Source organism: Dermacentor andersoni, chromosome 2 (assembly GCF_023375885.2).
Source record: "Dermacentor andersoni chromosome 2, qqDerAnde1_hic_scaffold, whole genome shotgun sequence".
Taxonomy (NCBI): domain Eukaryota; kingdom Metazoa; phylum Arthropoda; class Arachnida; order Ixodida; family Ixodidae; genus Dermacentor; species Dermacentor andersoni.
Window position 1 is genome coordinate 181,630,472 of NC_092815.1, and position 21,272 is coordinate 181,651,743.

The 21,272-nt window shown below is 44.2% G+C and overlaps 1 protein-coding gene across 1 annotated transcript; it reads left to right on the forward strand.

The window, feature by feature from the left end:
- Positions 1-1,548: 1,548 nt before the first annotated feature.
- Positions 1,549-20,580, forward strand: LOC126540363 (uncharacterized). The gene is made up of 3 exons (XM_055076328.1): positions 1,549-1,656; positions 16,763-17,209; positions 20,450-20,580. The coding sequence occupies exons 1-2, from the start codon at positions 1,645-1,647 to the stop codon at positions 17,141-17,143; spliced, it is 393 nt and encodes a 130-aa protein (XP_054932303.1). The 5' UTR covers positions 1,549-1,644; the 3' UTR covers positions 17,144-17,209; positions 20,450-20,580.
- Positions 20,581-21,272: the final 692 nt, after the last annotated feature.

Consider the following 21,272-nt stretch of genomic DNA (forward strand, 5'->3'; position numbering starts at 1 on the left):
CTTTCATATATATATATATATATATATATATATATATATATATAGTGCAACTGATGGGTGTCGGCTCCGAACTGCCATCAGTTGCACTTCTTCAGTCCTTCAAGAGGCAGGTCATGGGTCGAGTGAGCTCCTGAACAACATATTGCAATGCGGTGACCGTGGTTTAAATCAGGGATCCACTACCTCAACGACGTACGACGTATTGGTAGCGCATCTCTTTCGCATATACTACTAATTCGAGACTGAATTTTTTCCCCTAATGCTTCGCTAAGCCATTTTGTGAAAAATAGTTAGTGCGCTATGACTCCGCTCCTCTTCGCATTAATTCACATATCTCAACTAAGTCATTTTCAATCTCCTTAGCAGTTTGTTAGCTGCATACGCACAGCTGACGTATAGACAGAAGCTGACCTCGGCATCTCTTCTGCCACTCGACGATAATATTTACGTGACTTCAAGGCAGCATTTAGACGAACGCGACAAATGGGACGCGTGTGTCGGTTATGTAATCAGCAGCATTTCGTATTTGTGCCGATATACTACTCGCTACGATACGACGGACATCTTGCCTCTCTTCACGCTGTCTCGCTGCGTAAGCAGCTCGTTCTCTCATTCGTCCAACACCGGGAAAACAATGACCACGTAACTCACAAAAATGGGGTGGGTAATTGCAGAAGCATTTTTATGCGGGGCCAGCTTCAATATGGGCAATCTTACCGGGCATCGTTATATCTCGAGCTTAGGCTTAAGAACAATAAAACCGCAGAAGGAGTCGGAACAGGGAATGCTTTTCAGCCTCACAATTCGCGCTATCGCGAGCATCGTGGGCACCGTACAGGAAACGGGTAGAACAAGTGAACGCAAATTGACGGAAGCTTCGGACAATCGGCTGGCGTTACGCATCGGCCTCAAGGAGAACGCGCGGGTGCTATTCGCCGCGCGACAAGCAATGACGCCTTGTCTTTCAAGTCGCACGTACAGCTCTGCTGCGCTCAATTCAAAAGAAAAAAAAAAGCACAAACGCCAACGCGTGCTAAAGGAGCACGTGCACTCAAGCAGCTGAGCGCAGAATAGCGCGTCCAAACAAAGGTGTTAGCACGGAGGCTGAATGTTTTATTTATTTTGCACTCTTGTCTTTTCTCTCTAAAGCTGCAAGAAGGAAGCCGCAAATAATAGAAGAAGAAAAGGTAGAACAACGTATTGGCAAAGGGGGTAAGAGAAGAGGACAAGTTGCTCGCCCCCTTGTCGCTCTTGCAGTACGGTAGAAATTCACATGCACTGGAGCCTGGTTGAGCAAGGAAACAAATATGCACCGGTGTCACCGCCAAAGGAGAAGAAAAAAAAGTAAGACCGAGGTCAAGGGAGTGGTTCTTTTGTATTTTCCCTGCTGCAACGGTTTACAAGGGGGAACAAACATGCCTTGCGGCATTCGCTAATGAATCGCGACGCCGTGGAACTTGTGGGTTACCTCGTAGTGGCAAGTGAGAGGCATCTGCATGGAAGATCCACGGTTGCTCTCCTCCACAGTGGAAACTGGAATCACTTGAGTCATATAAGAATCGCGGCCGCTCTTGATACTTCCAAACATAGCTTCCAAGTAACCGACCCGGCCACTCTGTCAGCAGGAGCAGCAGTGGCAGCAGGATGAACGCGCAGGTATGTACGCAAGACCGAAATGGCTCGGTATGGCGCACCGTGACAAGGCACGCAACCAACGCATACCAAGATTGGATGGTGCCACGGCTTCTTTCCTATCACCTTGCATTTACAGCGCCGTGCAAAAAGAATGAGGTGGAGGTCGCTGTGCTGGTAAGCGTGCGCTGAAGTTCGCCGAAATTAACAAGCCACACATTGACTAGGGACGTGTACGTGAGCGTATATGCAGAGGACACCGTATGAACCATTTCCAGAGTAGTTTGGGGCAAAATAACTTTTAATTGCGATTACTTAAGTCCAAACTAACAGTGTTGGCGGCTCAGTGGTTGTGGTGTCCTGCTGCTTTACACAAGGCCCAGAGTTGTGTTTCGACCCTGACGGTGAGATGTCGACCATGGGAAATTGCAACACCCGTGTACACACATGTAAGTAATGTTTCAAGAACCTCTGTTGGTCAAGTTATTCTGAAGTATTCCACTTTACAGCGCCTCTAATGCCCTGGTATGTAGCTATTGAACCTATATAGCGCACGATCGTTCATTAACGTGCTTTACGACTAGCTTACCGCTACTGTTTTGACAGAGAAAGGCCCTCTATAAGTGGTCTTTTGCAGACTACTGTTTTGTTTCTCGGCTCATAAATAAAGCAGACAGTGTGAGCAGGCGATTCCTAATAGTGACAGTGTTGTTTCATGAATGCAAGGGCGACCAAATAATAAGAAATGTATGTGTCACTTTTAGGCCTATAACCCAGTATGAGCGTCTTCTCGGTGGCACCTTTTTCTGGAGTTGACACTCCTGAAAGCTGGGGCACCAGACACGGGCCATCAGAGGAAGATTCTCCTCAAAATGGAAGTGTATGCTTATGAATTGGCTGGCAGTAGTGGTTAGAATGCGTTTAACCTATAGGCCGTATGTACCGTATGGTGGTGCTGGGTGGGCCGTGGCGAACGGAAATGCATCTATTGCTGCAAAACTGCTTAGAGTATGGTATACCACCCGAGTTACGGTTCGGTATTTACGGGAAGCCGAGTAGCCAGTATATTGAGCAGGTGTGCAGTGTTATTTACGCACCGATGCGCATCTTGTTCGTGGTTCTATGACATCATTGACAAAAAAAAAAAAGTAAAAGCCAATGTGGAAGTTGTTTGGCCGAATGGGCGCTTTAAAATTTTTATTGTTGCTGCACGCCAAAAATGCTGAAAAATAAGTCGATAAAACAGAATTTCAGACAGAAAAAGTACATAGTGGACTGGATAGAGGTAAGCAATTTTGCGGGGACAGGAACACACCAGACATGCGTCATGACATGCGCCGTGAGCAACGGGGCGTTCTCGATACGTGGGGTTTCCCTACCTCTGCTTTCCATAATACTAAGGCGCTTCTATCATTTCTGTGTAATTGAGACGTTTCGTAATTGGAATAAGGAATAAATAAGCGGTGTTCGTGTGCGTGTTTATATATATATATATATATATATATATATATATATATATATATATATATATATATATATATATATATATATATATATATATATATATATATATATATATATATATATATATGCGGTGTTTTTATCCTTTCACTCCCTTTCATATCCTCTTCATCTCACCTGGAGTTCCGATATGATCAATACCCAATTCGCAACGAACCTCTTTCTGAGTTGACAACACACCGATCGACCAAGGTACCATCGTGGCTCCTGAAACGTGAGCACATCAATGTGACACTCTTGCGGCATTACAAACATATTTCGGCAGTCCATTCTGAATTAATAGGAACTCGGGCCCATCTCTAACGCGGCCTATTCAAATACATGTAAAACGCAAAAACGTTTTTCTCAGATAACCCCTGGACGGGTTTTAACGACATTTGTTGCATTTGAGAGAAAAGGTTAAGTGCTAGTGACTGTGGGAAGTGGAATTTCGATTTAAGGCCTGACTTTTGGTAAGATGATTTTTAAAAACTCGCAAGTTCGAAAAAAATAGACGCACAAACTTCATAAATTAATAGCTCTGCATCAAGAACAGATATCGCGGTTCTGTAAACGGCATCCGTTAGATCATTCAAAGCGGACAAATTCTGTATGTCAATATATATATTACGTAAATTTGTTACGCTGTTTAAATGGGTTCTGCAAACGCTGTATTTCTAATTGACTGAATTTTTTTAGACTAATTTTTTTAAATGTGTAGCATATCACTTTTCTCCGCTTTAGCTGTACTACCAGATGCAGTTCCCATAATTGTGATATCATTTTTTCTTGATGAGTTAGAGAGTCGTAAACTTGATAGTTTCGTTCTCTAATAATTTTTATGTTTGCCAATTTTGATTAAAAATTGACGACATATATCCAAAATTCAAAACCACAAGTCACTAGATGTTAAGTTTTCTTTTAAATGCAACAAACCACTTCAAGTTTGGCGTATTGGTTGCCGAGAAAAACGAATTCTCCTTTTGCATGCATTAGATAGGAGCACCTGAGCTAAAGCGAATTCTCCTACATGTATTTAGATAGGAGCACCCAAGCTAAAGCTACCTCTTAAGAGGAAGCTTGAGCTCAGGTGCTCCAAAGTGCATGTAAAAAGAGAATTCGTTTTTCTCGGCAACCACAGCGCCAAATTTTACCAGGTCTGTTGCATTTAAAAGAAAAACTTAAAATCTAATGATTGTTGGTTAAAAAATTTATTTATTTAGGTTGTCAATGTTTTACCAACAATTGGCAAAAATCAGAAAACGAAACTATCAACTTAATGAGAGCAGCATTCCGGGCAAGTTGGTAATCCATTACTTAAATGATATTGCGCGACAAAAAACGACACGGACGTGAGAGACGACACACCAAGCGCAGATTGCGCTTGGTGTGTCGTCTCTCACGTCGGTGTCGTTTTTTGTCGCGCAATATCATTTAAGAAACTATCAAGTTTACAACTCCGTAACTCAGCAATGAAAAATGATATCACAATTCTGTGAATACCATCTCATAGTACATGTAAAGCGGACAAAATTAATTTGTTACATATGAATCTTTCAAAAATTTAGTAATGTGTAAATACAGCTTTTGCAGAGTCCTTGTACACAACGTAACAAATTCACGTAATATATAAATTAACATATCGAATTTGTCCGCTTTGAATGATCGAATGGATGCCGTTAACAGAACCGTGATATCTTTTCGTGATGCAGAGCTATGAATTTGTAAACTTCGTACTTTTACTTTTTTTCAACTTTCGAATTTTTAAGAATGTGTTCAACAAAATTCAGGCCCAACTCGAAATTCCGCTTCCTACAGCCACTATATTTCAACTTTTTCTCTCAAATGCAATAAATTTCATTAAAATTGGTTCAGGGGTTATCTCAGAAAAACGTCTTCGCGTTTTACATGCATTTGAATAGGCCGGGTCGGAGTTGGGCCCGAGCTAAAGCTTCGTCTTAAGGAGTCGATTAATCATCGTCGGCTATATAATTCTTAAACCAAAGCAGCAGTGTCCCGTCGTCTGCGCGTGCGCGGAAGTCATAGACTTTGGCAGTAATTATAACAGCGCATAGCAGCCACAAAGCCACTGACTGCCTTGCCGGGTGTGCTTTACCTGCCAAACAGATGTTCCTATTTGTAAACTGAAAAACATATCACTGTTTGCTATCTACTGGTTTAGACGGTCTATATTCTTTACTACAGGACATCGAAGACAGAGTTAATAATGGCGGGAATAACACAGATTTTCATTGTGTTGGCTTTCATACTCTTCTGTAATAAATCTGTTACTCAATTTGGACGCACAACAAACAGACAAGCAAAACCAAGAAACAACTAAAGTATGCTGCTTCAAATAAACAGCGGCTATCATTAGTAAATATTTGAGTCCATGCACATCGGAAAAAGTGCAACATAGTGATGCAAAGGAATAGTTCAATTCACGGGAAAATCAGTAATATCAAAAAGTTGCTAAATCACGTAACCATTTAATCCATCTATATTTTCGTTCTTGTTATTCTTGCTGGTATTGTACTTGTCCTTTTAAAATAGCTCATATTCTTTTTTATGTTCTTCCTTGTGTTTTCGTATTTATGTACCTCTTGTGTCCATTCGCGAGTGTGTTGTGCTTGCACTCGAAAAAAAACTTTTTTGCAACTGCCCACAGATCACTTATATTTTGTGAATATTTATATTGTATAAAGATTTATATATAATAGGTGCAGCGATGGCGTAGAAGTAGAACATCCGCCTCGCGTGCAAGAGGTCAGTGGTACGAATCCCGGTGCCCCGCAATTTTCCACCGGATTAAAAAAAATCCGCGTGTTGTTAAATTGCATAAACAGGCCTCGAGTGTGGCCTGATCCCGGTGACCAGAACCGGTAACGCACTCCCTCACCAGAGCAGGATTGGCCACCCTCGTGCAGTACTTGGCCACAACCTCCTATATGAACACAACAATGAAACCCCCGGCCCTCAGTCCCCAGCAGCTGCGAAGCAACCGACCACGGCGGCGGTCAGACCTGCGACGCTGCAGAGGGTGCTAAGAATCCCTGGCTCCGGACAGGCCGCCATTGGAATATGAACCTGGCAACGTTTAACGCTAGAACGTTATCTATAGAGGCGAGTCTAGCAGTGCTATTTGAGGAATTAGAGGGCAGTAAATGGGATATAATAGGGCTCAGTGAAGTTAGGAGGCCAAAAGAAGCATATACAGTGCTAAAAAGCGGGCACGTCCTGTGCTACCGGGGCTTAGCGGAGAGACGAAAACTAGGAGTCGGATTCCTGATTAATAAATATATAGCTGGTAACATACAGAAATTCTATAGCAATAACGAGAGGGTGGCAGGTCTTGTTGTGAAACCTAATAACAGGTACAAAATGAAGGTTGTAGAGGTCTACGCCCCTACATCCAGTCATGATGATCAGGAAGTCGAAAGCTTCTATGAAGACGTGGAATCGGCGATGGGTAGAGTGAAAACAAAATACACTATACTAATGGGCGACTTCAATGCCAAGGTAGGCATGAAGCAGGCTGGAAACAAGGCAGTGGGGGAATATGGCATAGGCACTAGGAATAGCAGGGGAGAGTTATTAGTAGAGTTTACAGAAGAGAATAATATGCGGATAATGAATACCTTCTTCCGCAAGCGGGATAGCCGAAAGTGGACGTGGAGGAGCCCGAACGGCGAGACTAGAAATGAAATAGACCTCATACTCTGTGCTAACCCTGGCATCATACAAGATGTGGACGTGCTCAGTAAGACAGGATAGACAGGATACCAGTAAGCTATCGCAGGAGACGAAAGACCTCATCAAGAAACGCCAATGTATGAAAGCCTCTAACCCTACAGCTAGAATAGAACTGGCTGAACTTTCGAATTTAATCAACAAGCGTAAGACAGCTGACATAAGGAAGTATAATATGGATAAAATTGAACATGCTCTCAGGAACGGAGGAAGCCTAAAAGCAGTGAAGAAGAAACTAGGAATTGGCAAGAATCAGATGTATGCGTTAAGAGACAAAGCCGGCAATATCATTACTAATATGGATGAGATAGTTCAAGTGGCTGAGGAGTTCTATAGAAACTATAGAGATTTATACAGCACCAGTGGCACCCACGACGATAATCGAAAAGAGAATAGTCTAGAGGAATTCGAAATCCCACAGGTAACGCCGGAAGAAGTAAAGAAAGCCTTGGGAGATACGCAAAGGGGCAAGGCAGCTGGGGATCGAGGATCACGTAACAGCAGATTTGTTGAAGGATGGTGGACAGATTGTTCTAGAGAAACTGGCCACCCTCTATACGCAATGCCTCATGACTTCGAGCGTACAGGAATCTTGGAAAAACGCTAACATAATCCTAATCCATAAGAAAGGGGACGCCAAAGACTTGAAAAATTGTAGACCGATGAGCTTACTGTCAGTTGCCTACAAACTATTTACTAAGGTAATCGCAAATAGAATCAGGAACACCTTAGACTTCCGTCAACCAAACGACCAGGCAGGATTCCGTAAAGGCTACTAACAATAGACCATATTCACACTATCAATCAGGTGATAGAGAAATGTGCGGAATATAACCAACCCTTATATATAGCTTTCATTGATCACGAGAAAGTGTTTGATTTAGTCGAAACCTCAGCAGTCATGGAGGCATTGTGGAATCAGGGTATAGACGAGCCGTATGTAAAAATACTGAACGACATCTATAGCGGCTCCACAGCCACCGTAGTCCTCCATAAAGAAAGCAACAAAATTCCAATAAAGAAAGGCGTCAGGCAGGGAGATACGATCTCTCCAATGCTATTCACAGCGTGTTTACAGGAGGTATCCAGAGACCTGGATTGGGAAGAATTGGGGATAAGAGTTAATGGAGAATACCTTAGCAACTTGCGATTCGCTGATGATATTGCCTTGCTTAGTAACTCAGGGGACCAATTGCAATGCATGCTCACTGACCTGGAGAGGCAAAGCCGAAGGGTGGGTCTAAAATTTAATCTACAGAAAACTAATGTTTAACAGTCTCGGAAGAGAACAGCAGTTTATGATAGGTAGTGAAGCACTGGAAGTGGTAAGGGAATACATCTACTTAGGACAGGTAGTGACTGCAGATCCGGATTATGAGACTGAAATAATCAGAAGAATAAGAATGGGCTGGGGTGCGTTTGGCAGGCATTCTCAGATCATGAACAGCAGGTTGCCATTATCCCTCAAGAGAAAAGTTTATAACAGCTGTGTCTTACCAGTACTCACGGACGGGGCAGAAACCTGGAGGCTTACGAAAAGGGTTCTACTTAAATTGAGGACGACGCAACGAGCTATGTAAAGAAGAATGAAAGGTGTAACGTTAAGGGATAAGCGAAGAGCAGATTGGGTGAGGGAACAAACGCGAGTTAATGATATCTTAGTTGAAATCAAGAAAAAGAAATGGGGCAATGGCACGAGGGAAGATAACCGATGGTCATTAAGAGTTACAGAATGGATTCTAAAGAAACGGAAGCCTAGCAGAGGGTGGCAGAAAGTTAGGTGGTCGGATGAGATTAAGAAGTTTGCAGGGACAACATGGCCGCAATTAGTACATGACCGGGGTAGTTGGAGAAGTATGGGAGAGGCCTTTGCCCTGCAGTGGGCGTAACCAGGCTGATGATGATGATGATGATGATGATGATGATGATGACGAAGACGACGACGATGATGATGATGATGATGATGATGATGATGATGATGATGATGATGATGATGATGATGATGATGATGATGATGATGATGATGATGATGATGATGATGATGATGATAGTGCGAGCATCGATATTTCGTCTAAGCAACCCTAGAAAAAATGTCGCTATTATTATTTTTCTGGTTGGTGTTTCTGTTATCAGTATGAGCACAACTATATTGGCACGTGAGCAGTATACATGCGCTATATGAGTTATAGAGCAGTATATGGGAACTATAAAGAGTGTAGGAACTATGAGAACTATATGAGCAGTATAATGAGACGTGTAGTTGTTCATCTTTATCGGATTACCACGTTTCACCGTCTAACAAATGTTATCGCTCAGCGCCGGGCGGGCCTGTATGTACCGAAAGTTTTGTGAATGTCATCGATGGTTCTATCGATTGTCACCGATCCTTGCGTAATCTGACTGCATCTATGCGCGACGCGAATTATGTAATACTTTCTGGAACACACGCGGGCACCAGCGATTGCTCTGGAGCCTTCGATGAGCTATGTATAAAAGGCGACGCACTTCGCCCGCTGATGAGATTTTCGACATTGCCTACTGTGTTGGCCGCCATCGTTTTTCTTTGAGTGTAGCCTAAAAAGAGAAAATAAATAGAAGGGAGAGATATAGCGAGATATATATAGAGAGAGAGACTAGCACAAAGAAACCGCGTACACTATAGAGCGGTAGGCGGTGGCGTCTATCGTGAAAGCCCGTCGACCACAGTAACCTTAGTAACGCGAGTAATGCCTTCAGCGCGGATGTCCTTTAGGAGCACTGACCTAAAGTATTTAGTTCTGGTATTCAAAGATTGCCCAGCTGGTCCGGCACTCTGCATATCACTTGTCTCTGGGCACTATATCGCGGGAAGATACAGGTAATGTGTGCCAGCGTCACATCGCTGCTGCATGTGTCGCACGTGGGCCTGTTAGCCGTTCGAATAAGGAAGGGCGTATGAGTTCGTAAATGCAACGCCTAGCCACAGACGCTACAGCATGGTCTGTTCCCGTCGCGGTAACCCAGGCGGTAGATGCATCCTATACCTGGAGACAGCGAGCGCAAATGACACATTGTGGACACGTTCGAGTACCACAGGGGCAAAGTACATTCGCGGGAGATCAATCGCAGCCCAGTCGCAGCGTATATTCGCGAAAGTGGAATCAAGACACGTTGACCCCTTTCATTGGCTGTTCGGGCGGCTTCATCGGCGTGGTCATTCCCGCTGATTTTGCCATGTGCTGGAAGCCACTGAAAGATTATGTTGTGTCCCTTGTCATGGCTACGATGACATATGTGTCGAATTTCTGAGGCCAGTTGCGCATTGGGTCCGTTGGGCTTTGGGCTTTGTATGCACTGAAGCGCTGACTTGGAGTCACTAAAGACTGTCCATTGCTGCGGTGTCTAATGATTAATGAAATCAAGTGCAGCACGGAGTGCCGCAAGTTCAGCACCCATTGATGTGGTCAAACATGAAGTTTTTCATTTGATTTCTTCAGATTTTGATGGGATGATGACTGCAGCAGCAGAGCTGTTGAGTTTTACCGAAACATCTGTGTAGGCATGTTGCCGGAACCTGTGCACGTTGTGAATGCGTCCCAAAGTTGCTTGCTTCAAAACTTGTAACAGCGCTCCGGCTTTCTTTTTGATGCCCGGAATTGTCAATTGCACTTGCGGCCGGTGCATACACCATGATGGGTCTGATAATCGTGTAGCGGGCTTGAATTGTGATGACAAGTAGGACTGATGTCTTACACTTTTGGCTAATGTGGAATTTGGCCCCTTTGCTGGCAAGAAAGCAAGTTGGTGTGAGGGAATCCGACTCAGGTGTCGGATGTGTACTCTCAAGATATCTGTAGCCAGGTCGACTGTCAAAGAAGCGTCTCTGGCAATGGCCACTGTCGAAATTGATGACGTAGTTTTTGGGAGACCGAGAAATGTTCTGGGTGCTTGGGCTTGCACACTCTGGAGTCTGCGGATATTTGTAATTCAAGTATTTCCTAGTACCGCTTAGTGACGCAATTTCCTAGCTTAGTACCGCAAGAAGCCCAAAATTATTGCTTTATATAAATGATGTATTGATGGTACTGTTGCGCCCCCAGACTTCCCGCCGAGAAACGCGAGAAGGTCCACAATGGCGGCCAAACGCTTTGTCATGTACTAGAAGTGAGGGCAACAAGACAAATCTCCATCAGTGATGACGATAAGAAATCGGTGTGTTCTCTGTGTGGTACAGTTTGGCCATTTATCCGCAAAGCATACAGGACCATCGCTTTGCGAGTAAAAGCAACGATTGCACACTTCTCAGGTGAAAGCTGCAGGCCTTGCCTTCTTAGGTATGTTGACACGGCCATTGAAGCCTTCTGAAGTCGTGCGCGGACTTGTGCACGTGTCACTCCTGAAGCCCATATGCAAATGTCGTCTGCCTATACGCAGAGCACGCATTTCGATGGGGGCGAAATGCGAAAACACCCGTGTACTTAGATTTAGGTGAACGTTAAAGAACCCCAGGTGGTCAAAATTTCCGGAGTCCTCCGCTACGGCGTGCTTCATAAATAGAAAGTGGTTTTGGCACGTAAAACCCCGTAACTTAATTAACTTATACGCAGAGCTGTACGGCAGTCCCACGTTTCTGAACGGCCTGTTGAGACTTAGCTTTTGTCTCACGATGCCTCACTCGCTGCGTCCATTGGTTCACAGATATATAAACCCAGGGTAGCGACCATATTTCAACCTACCTGAAGATAAAAGGCCTAACCAAATCGGCCTAACCAAATTTTAAACAAACAATAGATTGGCCCATCTTCAAATCACTTATGGAAGACGTATGTGGCGAAGCCTTTTCGTCCACGCTGAAAATTCAGATCGCCAAGGCCATGCATAATGCTAAGTGTTCATTTCGGCCATTGGAAAAATAGACGGATTTTGAGGCGGAAATACAGTTATTGAATAACACGAATTGCGACTAGTAACACACGCACTTTGTTGACCTAACTATAGCCGAGACTTCGATATAACGGAGGCATCATCATTGGATCTTATTGATGTAAAGGCGATATAACAAGCCGATGTGGTCTTTCCTTATAATTTTTTATTCTTTATTTATTGCGCGTGAACGGCTTAGGAGTTGGTAACCACGATGCGCTTGTTGCCGTGTGGCAACATGTTTTTGCATCACATCCAGCCTGTCAGCAATAAAATTAGGTACCAGCTTATGCTTGCAAGCGATTACATCAATTCGCGCAATTCACGCCCAGTAAGGGCCCGAGTTCCACAAAATGTGAAGCAAGCTGACTCAAGCGTATGAAGCCAACAGACAATGCAGACAGAAAAAGCGTAAGAGAAATTAACATATTTTCTGTTTCTTTTATTGAAAGGCAAGAATAGTGAAGAAAAGTGAAATGAAGCGCATGCGCTTTCTTTTTATCTAATCTCTTGTGACCTTAAAGCAAATCATTACCACATGAAAGTTCGAATGAACGTTGAGATGTTTGAAAAAGGAGATGAACACAAGGATCTTGGGAAAGCAGGAGGGACTATTATTTCTGCAAAAAATTAACCTGCGGTACATAGCTATCCGGATGTAATTATGCAATGTTCTGGACAGTGTGTTTCGGTAAGGTTATCGTTTCATTGATGTCATTTGTCCCGTCTGGTAGACAAGAAACAGAAGTCTACTGAGGGGGCGGTTATTTCAATGTACTATCACTGCAGTTTGCCTGTGTGTCCGTCGGAAGTTCACTACTGATTAGTATGTGGCGTGGAATCGTTCTGGCGAGAAATATACTTAATGTGACACAGCAGGTGTTATTCGGTGAGTTTATTCCCTGTACTTCGAGCATGCGGACCTTGACGCGAAGCCCTAGGGGGATGGCTTGAGTGTAAGAGCCCTCATTCTAATTTGTTGTACTTGGCTATGCACCGCAATAATATTTTTTTTTAATTTTGCGGATTTTTATTATATATTAGAGGTGAGCCTAATGGGCGAAAATTTGAGCAAATGCAGTAAGGAGCCCATTTTTATGTTAAGAAATAGAAGTTATGAAATACAGTCCGTACCACAAACACCTGCCCTATTATAAGCGTCTAACGGAGATGATCTTGTGACGCGTCACCGAGACAAGAACCTTAAGAATCCTTTTCTTGTGTAGTATTGACGATCGATGTCGATGCATGGTAAGAATATTTTGCATGTTGTGTTTATTTCTGATACCTTGTACGCGACTAAATAAACTTCTCATTTATCTCACTCTGAAGTGATTCCCCAGCTTTTAAAGTAAATAGCTATCCGTGGCTACCGTGAAAGCTTGGCACTGGGCATCTTGCTGAAAGGAAGAGAGAGTCACCTGCCGCGTTCGCCGCTGAACGACGACGCAATGGCGACTATGGTATGACAACGGCGGTATAATCCCGACTGAGTAATAACAAAAAGATTACGATGGAATGAAAAAGCAATGACGTCGATGGAACAATAAAGGTGGTATTATGACGACGCATGACGATTGGACCACATTTCTAAAATGATGCTGATTGTACGACGACAGCATGATGACAATGGGATTACGACGACTGTATGACGACAACAGTCACATTTAGAACAGCGGTTCCAACCAAACGTAAACGCATCACGTAATAAAGAAATAACATTGTCCTTACTGCGAGTGTTCACAACGTTATTGGGTTTCTGTGGTCGACGTGCGGCATTATAACGTACGTTATTTCGCGAGTTCAGCGTTCGTAATTTACGCACGCCAAGAAATAGCGTTGTCGAACATGGTGGACACCATGGCTCCTGCTTCAGCGTGAATTCTCGTGGCGGCAACGCCCTCGCTCGCACTGATTGCCAGTAACTACAGAAAGGAGCTTTCGCTTCCTTTAACTTCCCCCGCAACGTTATTTATAAGCGCATAGCGGCTCCAATCTTTTATATCGTTTGGCGATTCCGGTGTTCGTAGGTTTAACGAGACGTGTCCGCATAAATACGACAGGATGGTTGCTAACGAATTGCCTTAGCTTGGATACGTTTGGCACAAGGCACCAGATGGCACTCTGTCTCCTAACCTATTCATGGCGTTTGCGATCCCGCACGTTAAACTGTACCGGACAACAACTTTATGTGGCAGCAGAGCGAAAGCTATGCGCACGCGCCCGTATTGGCGGAGGTTCTGCTATTGCGTTACTACGCCAAGTAGTGCCGACATTTTCTGGCGGTTTCGGTTTCAGTATTTATTATTGCGTTCAGCACATGAGCGTTTTTTTTTTTTTTCACTTAGATGTCTTCGTGTGAGCTCGCTCAGTGTATCGTTACTATTCGTGAAACAGTGCCAAGGTAAATTAGATATGTATGTTGTTTTTCAAAAGCAAACATGAATACTGATATAAATTATGAATGCCGCATTGAAGGCTGAGCCCTTTTCCAAAAGACATTACCTCGAGGTAGCTTCTTATTTTACGCTAAGCCACACACTATTGAACTACATGTCCAAACACGCGAAATGCACTCGAATAGTGTTATACGACAAGCGATGCAGTAGTTGTAGTCCGAAGCAGGGGAGCAAGTGATTTTATGGACGCAAGCATTCATATTCTGAAAAACCTCGGACCAACCAGGAACTGCAAAATCGGAAATTCTACGTAAAGCAAAGAGCCCGTTTCACTAATGCCAAGGCATACAGCGTCCCTGTTTTTGGTTGTCCATGTTAGGAGTAGAAATAACTTTCACGTGATATAGAGTGGCTGGCTGGAAACGCCTCACCGCCTGCGGGAAGTAGCATCTTTCGTGCAGGCCAAGCACGTTGTTTTCGCACAGTGGAAGTAAAGCTGTCACTCGTATAATAAACATCGACAGGTCTATTGCAATGGTTGGAAATTCGCGAAGATGACTGTATCCAAGAAGTCCAAACCTGTCGTGGCGAAGTGCTAGGAACGATTTCACCCATAGACGCTGACACCTCCTGTGCTACACCGCTACACGCGAAGTTTTCCGAATGTGACTATATCTGCGGTGTTAGACAACCTACAATACCGACCCTTTATGTCATCGAATGACTGAAATGCTCACGTTCTTTACGCGCTGATTCTAATTGCACAGTTGTGTTTCCACACCTGGCGGACCCGCCGTACACGAACAGGCTGCCGATGTCGAGGTGGCCATCGCCCTCGTGTCGGACCAGCGACGCGGTTGTGCTTGTGTTGTCAGCGTCACACGACACAGTTTCTTTCTTAGCATTACTATGCAGCCAATCAAACACTCATCGACACAGCACTGTATTCCTTTGCTTCTGATGAGTTGAGGTCAGCTTACTCACACTCGCCCGCACTTGTTGCAACCTAGAGACGCCATCTGTGTTTACAGGACCAGGAAAATCAGACATGGACACTAGAAAGCCAGAAAACTATGAGCAGCATGAAACGGAAATTGTTTTTCCAAGCACGCTTTTTATTCGCTATAAAATAGATCTTGAGCCAAAAAATAAAGATAATAATTGCTACGTTTTGTTTTACGCTGCCTACCTTCCAGTTGCTTGCATTCGCGGACTACATGCTGATACGCAGTAACAATATGCGTGTCTGGCTCCGTAGTTTTGGACCTTTGGTTGTGCTGCCACAGAAAGTTCTCGCCGTGTATAAAAGGATTGAAAGGACGCACACCGTAGCGTCCCACAAAGATGCTTGCGCTTAACGTACATAAGGCGATATACGCTGTCCTAAAACTGTCTAATAGCGTGACGACGACGCTATGACGAGAATCAAAGGACGAAACTAGAATGACGACGACGGAACGACCAGAATGAGATCGTGACGATAGTATGACAACGACCCCACGACGACGACGCAATGAACACGACGACACGTCAACGGTGGCATAATCACGTTTGAATGAGAGAATGATTACGATGGAATGACGAAGGAATGACGTTAACGGAAAGACGAAGGTGGTACGACGACGATGGCATGATGAAAATAGGATACCGTTTCTCAAATTATGACGGTCGTACGTAGACAGCATGACGACGGTAGCACGGCGATGACAGGACTACTAACAGTGAAGACGACGACTAGGTGACGACGACGGCTTCACGTCGACGGTATGACGACGATGGCGGAAATCGGATGACAAATCTGAAATGACGAACTCAGAACGTTCCACGTCGTCATCACAACGGTGGTATGACAACGAGCGCACCGCGAAGACTGTATGACGACACTGAACCGACAACTACGGCATAATGACGAATGAATGACGGCAGCATGATTACGATGGCAATGACGAAGAACGAATGACGTCGATGGAACGACGACGGCAGTATGGCGACGACTTCATGAGAACCATTTGATGACGCTTGTGAAATTGATGACGATGGTGCGATGCCGTGTCACAGCGACGGTAAGATCACAACGCCGTGATGATCCCTGCATGACGAAAATGGCGTGACGACGACGGCATGACGAGAGTCGGATGAAGAAGCTGAACTGACGACGCTGAAACGAGCGTGACGCATCAGCGTAGATAGATAGATAGATAGATAGATAGATAGATAGATAGATAGATAGATAGATAGATAGATAGATAGATAGATAGATAGATAGATAGATAGATAGATAGATAGATAGATAGATAGATAGATAGATAGATAGATAGATAGATAGCACGCTAAAAATAATATTGGACTTGAAGCGCAAAAAACGAGGACAAGAAAGACCAGACAGGATCGAGGAGCGCTGGTCTGTCTTGACTTCCTTCTTGTGTCCTCTTTTGTTCGCTTTAAGTCAGGTATGAACTCTTACAAGCTCAACCAAATTTCAGCTCTTGTATGCTAAAATGCTAATCGCAAAAAGATATTGGCGCAGGGAGTAGCTCTGACTGTAACTGAGCGACTGATTGTCATCGCCTTCTTCGCAGAGATTCGTCGTGGTCGTCGCTCTCCTTAGCTTCGTGCTGGGCGTGTCCCAGGCAGCGCCTTTCCTGGGCTACAGTCTGGGCGGCCTCGGTCCCGGTGTGGCGGTAGGCCCCTCGGGCTCGTCGGGCGCGCCCATAGCCGTCGCCTCTTCTCCCGTCTCCATCGTGTCCGAGGCAAAGTCTACGAACGTGGGGCCCGTGTACAGTGCGCCCTACAGCTACGTGCCACGCGTAGCGTACGCAGCACCCCTGCACGTGGTCGGATACCACACACCATACGTGGCAGCGCCGGGATTAGTACACACAGTCGGCCTCGGAGTAGACCGCTACGGATACGGCGTACACACTGTAGGGGTGGGCTACGGTACCGGCTACCACATCTAGGCCTCCTGAACCACCTGACTAATTGGACAAAGGCTAAACTCCACACCAAACTCCACGCAAACGCAGGTACGTTACCTGGGATCAAGGGCACGGAGCTACTTGCATGATGCGTGAATGGAATCAGGAAAAGTGATCCTCGGTATCACTGGTATTATGAGATTGCATATCAGTGAAGAAAGCAGAAGTGGTGAATGTCGTACGAACAATAAATAAAGGTGGCTCCTGCACTCTACACTTGAAAAGAGTGTCATGAACACGTTCCAAAATATCAGATCCACATGGTAAAGGCAGCGCGTTCGGAAACTTCAATGTCCTAGCAAAATGCAACATAAATAAAAAGCCGACTCATTGAAGCTTTCAATATTTCAAACTGTCATACATTGTCATACATTAAAAGCTCAAAAGAGCAGCAAGCTTGCGTCACATTTCAACTGCAGGCACACTGTCCATTAGTAGGGCTGGACTCACGCAGATGCACTATTTGCGGTGGAAGTTTCTGTGGGCCTAAAATCAGAGGACGCAAAAGATATTCCATAAACACTGATACGAAAATTTGCATGTATACGATTTATTCGTTTATTAGCGCAGAACCATTTACTACCATCTTCTACGTCATTCGCAGGTTGAATGTGTCGTGGTAGTTCACACGTTTCTTTGAAATTATGTGTGTGCTTTAGCGCTGTTAGTATACAGCCACTTAAAAGAAAGCCTTAAGTCCCAGTCATGTCAGTGATGGCTGATTAGGCGAGAATGACCATGAGCCCTGCAATGCAAAGTGCAGACTGTCGAGCCAGTACGTATGTGTTCGTGATTGTATAGCAGCGCAAGGACATGTGCACACGTACCACATAGCATTCATATCCAACCGCGAGACACCTCGCAATAACCTGAATACGCTGTACATTTAGTATTCTAAAATGATGTTTCACTGTACTTTAACTTTGCTTGTAGCATTTGCATGTACATTCGTCATTTTTGTCTTTAGTGTTATTTTTTTATGCTTTCTGTGAAGCGTTATCTCCTCACTCAATGACCTTCATTGCGCATTAAGGTATTGTGAACAAAATAATAGCTAAAGAAATGCGCAAAACGAATGCGGACAAAGCAATACAAGACCTTTCCCTGTATAGTTCCTATTCTTCCTTGTTTCCTAAGTTGATCACTATTATGGCCTGAGTGCTACTGATGACCACGCCAGCGCACACCAGACATGAACCGCGTTGCGATCCATCAAACTTATCGAGTATGTCCCTCCGTGGTTGTCAGTAGCAAGGGAATCCATTAATAACGTGTTTCTTTAAGAAAGAAGTTAATAAAACAGTCTGGTAGCACTCAGCACATTGCGAGATAAAGGAACGCCAACTAGCCCAATTTCTCACCACGCTCGTTTCCTAGCGCTACTTTGCGAACATGACGACGATATACCACGAGGACATTGACGCGGCGGTTGACTCGTCCAGAGTGAAATGGATTATATCTTCAGCCTTCAGCTTTTCTTTTCGGCCTGTTGCTTTTGTGTTCCGCTGCATAAAGCTTGTCATAACCAGCGATGAAGAATCGGGGAGGAGTGCAGGACAAGAACACGAAAGAAGAGTAAGAATCACGCTGCAAAAGATATACATCCACTTTACATGGCCTCCGATCACAGCACGGCAATGGTCCCTCTATCAATGCATGGCATGCGGAAGTTCATACGCCGCAAGTGTGCTGTGGCCGAGCTACGACGACTCCAAATTCCCCTTGTTTGATTTCGCCTTGTCAGCATATGGCGACAGCTGGAGCTGTCCGCCATGACAGGATGCGAGCAGCCTCTGAGGGTCACGGAAAACAAAAATCGAAATGACTCTTCAGTGCCTACCTTCGCTCTTCGGCGATTTCAGAAAGATATTTATTTGTTTGTTTTTAGAAACCTTGCTCTGGCCCTTGCTGAAAAAAAAAAAAGCTTGATTTGGCAGGCTTTAGGTGAAGATTATATACATAGTCTTGAATTACTGAATTCGCGTACACAAAACGGCTTTTGTGCCCGACGAAAATGCTGGCTTAAGGTCGTAGATTTTTTTTCGTGCTCAGATGGAATTATCAGCCACATGCAGCACGTTTTTACACCGCGGAAATCACTTAATTCCTCTGTTGTGTCTTTTCCTCTCGCTTATGGCAGCGATAAAATAGAGACTGAGCGTTTTGCGCTGCAAACATTATTATTATTATTATTATTATTATTATTATTATTATTATTATTATTATTATTATTATTATTATTATTATTATTATTATTATTATTATTATTATTATTATCTGTAGTGATCGCCGTATGCTCCGGGAAATGTCGGTCGCAAAAATAAATCCCGTCCTGTGTCGATGTACGTGCCTGCACATTGACAGCCGTGGCTAAATCTACACTTACGAGCCCACAAACAAGATAACCGTGGCACACAAAAGCACGAGATTCGCAGTTCGTCATGGCAGCGACCACACCAGCCGTTCTGCCACCATAATCGCCATTGCTAACAAAGGCCGATTCCTGCCTAATCTCTTCTCCTCTGACCGACCACAGATACACCAAGGCAGGCTTCTGCGGAGATAAGACGATATGGATGTGCACGTTTCGAGGTGCAAGAGAACCCTCGGTTATTTCCATGTCCATGCGCATGTGCACCATGCACACGCAGTAAGCAAATGCGTTCAGAATAGAGCGCGAGAAAAGAGCACATGAGGACGCTCACGAAGGCGCTGTATGTGTCCATCTCCTCTTTCTGTCGCCTTTCTAGCCGAATTCATAAAACAGGCTATGTACCAACTAGCCGAATAACAGGCGCATGTTAAGAGATACCGATAGAGCGGCGTCGACTACTTTACCCACTCCCCCTGTGAAGGATATAAACAAACCACCTTATTTGTTTAATGGATCCGACATAATCATAAACAAATTTTATATCACCAGAGGAAAAACAAAAGCAACCTTTTGCGATGATTTATCGCTGCCGTTAAAAACCAGTGTCCTGAAAAGGGAGAGCTTTGGCTCGATTTCAGCCACAACTAGAGAATATTGATCTTTCAGTTGAAGGGCTACGGCGTTACGGTTTCATATTAAGGTGCATTTTGCATTTCAAACTGGACGCTGCTGCAGCAAGCATTTTCCGATTTACAGAGAGGAAAAACGCTCTAGCTATTTCGATTGCACCTGAGCAACAACGTTGTATGTGAAACTTTGGAAACCTATTTGAACCATATTTACGTAGTGCTGCTGTTTGCCTCTGAGTGCGTTTTGGGGGGTTCTATATATTCTGTTTTCTCTTTTTGTTTCAGACTACAGTGACTCAGATTTTCAGATTCGGGTATACGCAAACTGCAAGCACTCGACGCAGCCTCCCGTTTGCTAGAATAAAACTTCTTTAATGCATCGACTTAATAATAAACATGTGTTCCATTCGTTTCCATTTACTTGAGCATGTCGCCTTTGGCAGCCTCAAATACTGCAGTTCAATTCCCTTGAGCGGCGGGCCGTGCCACACGCTGTTCAATCTGCATTTAACAATGATTGCGGTGGAAACTAACACGTTCTGCTTACCCCAATGCGTTTAGAACGTGCGCACAACGAATCTTGAATTTCGAAGGGGATCTGAGTGTTTTAGGCTTGTAGCGCAGCTCAGGACGAGCAAAAAAGGAAGGAGGTAGTGGTAATCAAAGGGAACGGAAAACAGGGTGAGCACTCTTTCCGTTCCCTTTGATTACCCCTACCTCCTTCCTTTTTTGCTCGTCCTGAGCTGCGCTACAAGCCTGAAACAGTCATGACATACCAACTCGCCCAAACTGCCACGCTTTTGAAGGGGATCTGCCTCACTTGAGATAAAATTAAAAAATAGAACTTTAATGTTGTCAGGAATATATTGGCCATGTACTACACGTTCACATACAACGAAGATAGTGTATCATCCCAATGAAATTTTCATGTTTGATTTTGCAACGCGTTGTTTAGAATCGCCACAACTCTTTGTTTTACTTCATGGCGCAAGTGACAAACAGCTGCTGGGCCGGCTTCCTTTAATCTTCGCGAATGAACAAGGTGTTAGAGTAATGAAACAAATCTTAAACTAAAGTATACCAGCGGAAGGGATCAAGTTAAGAAAGC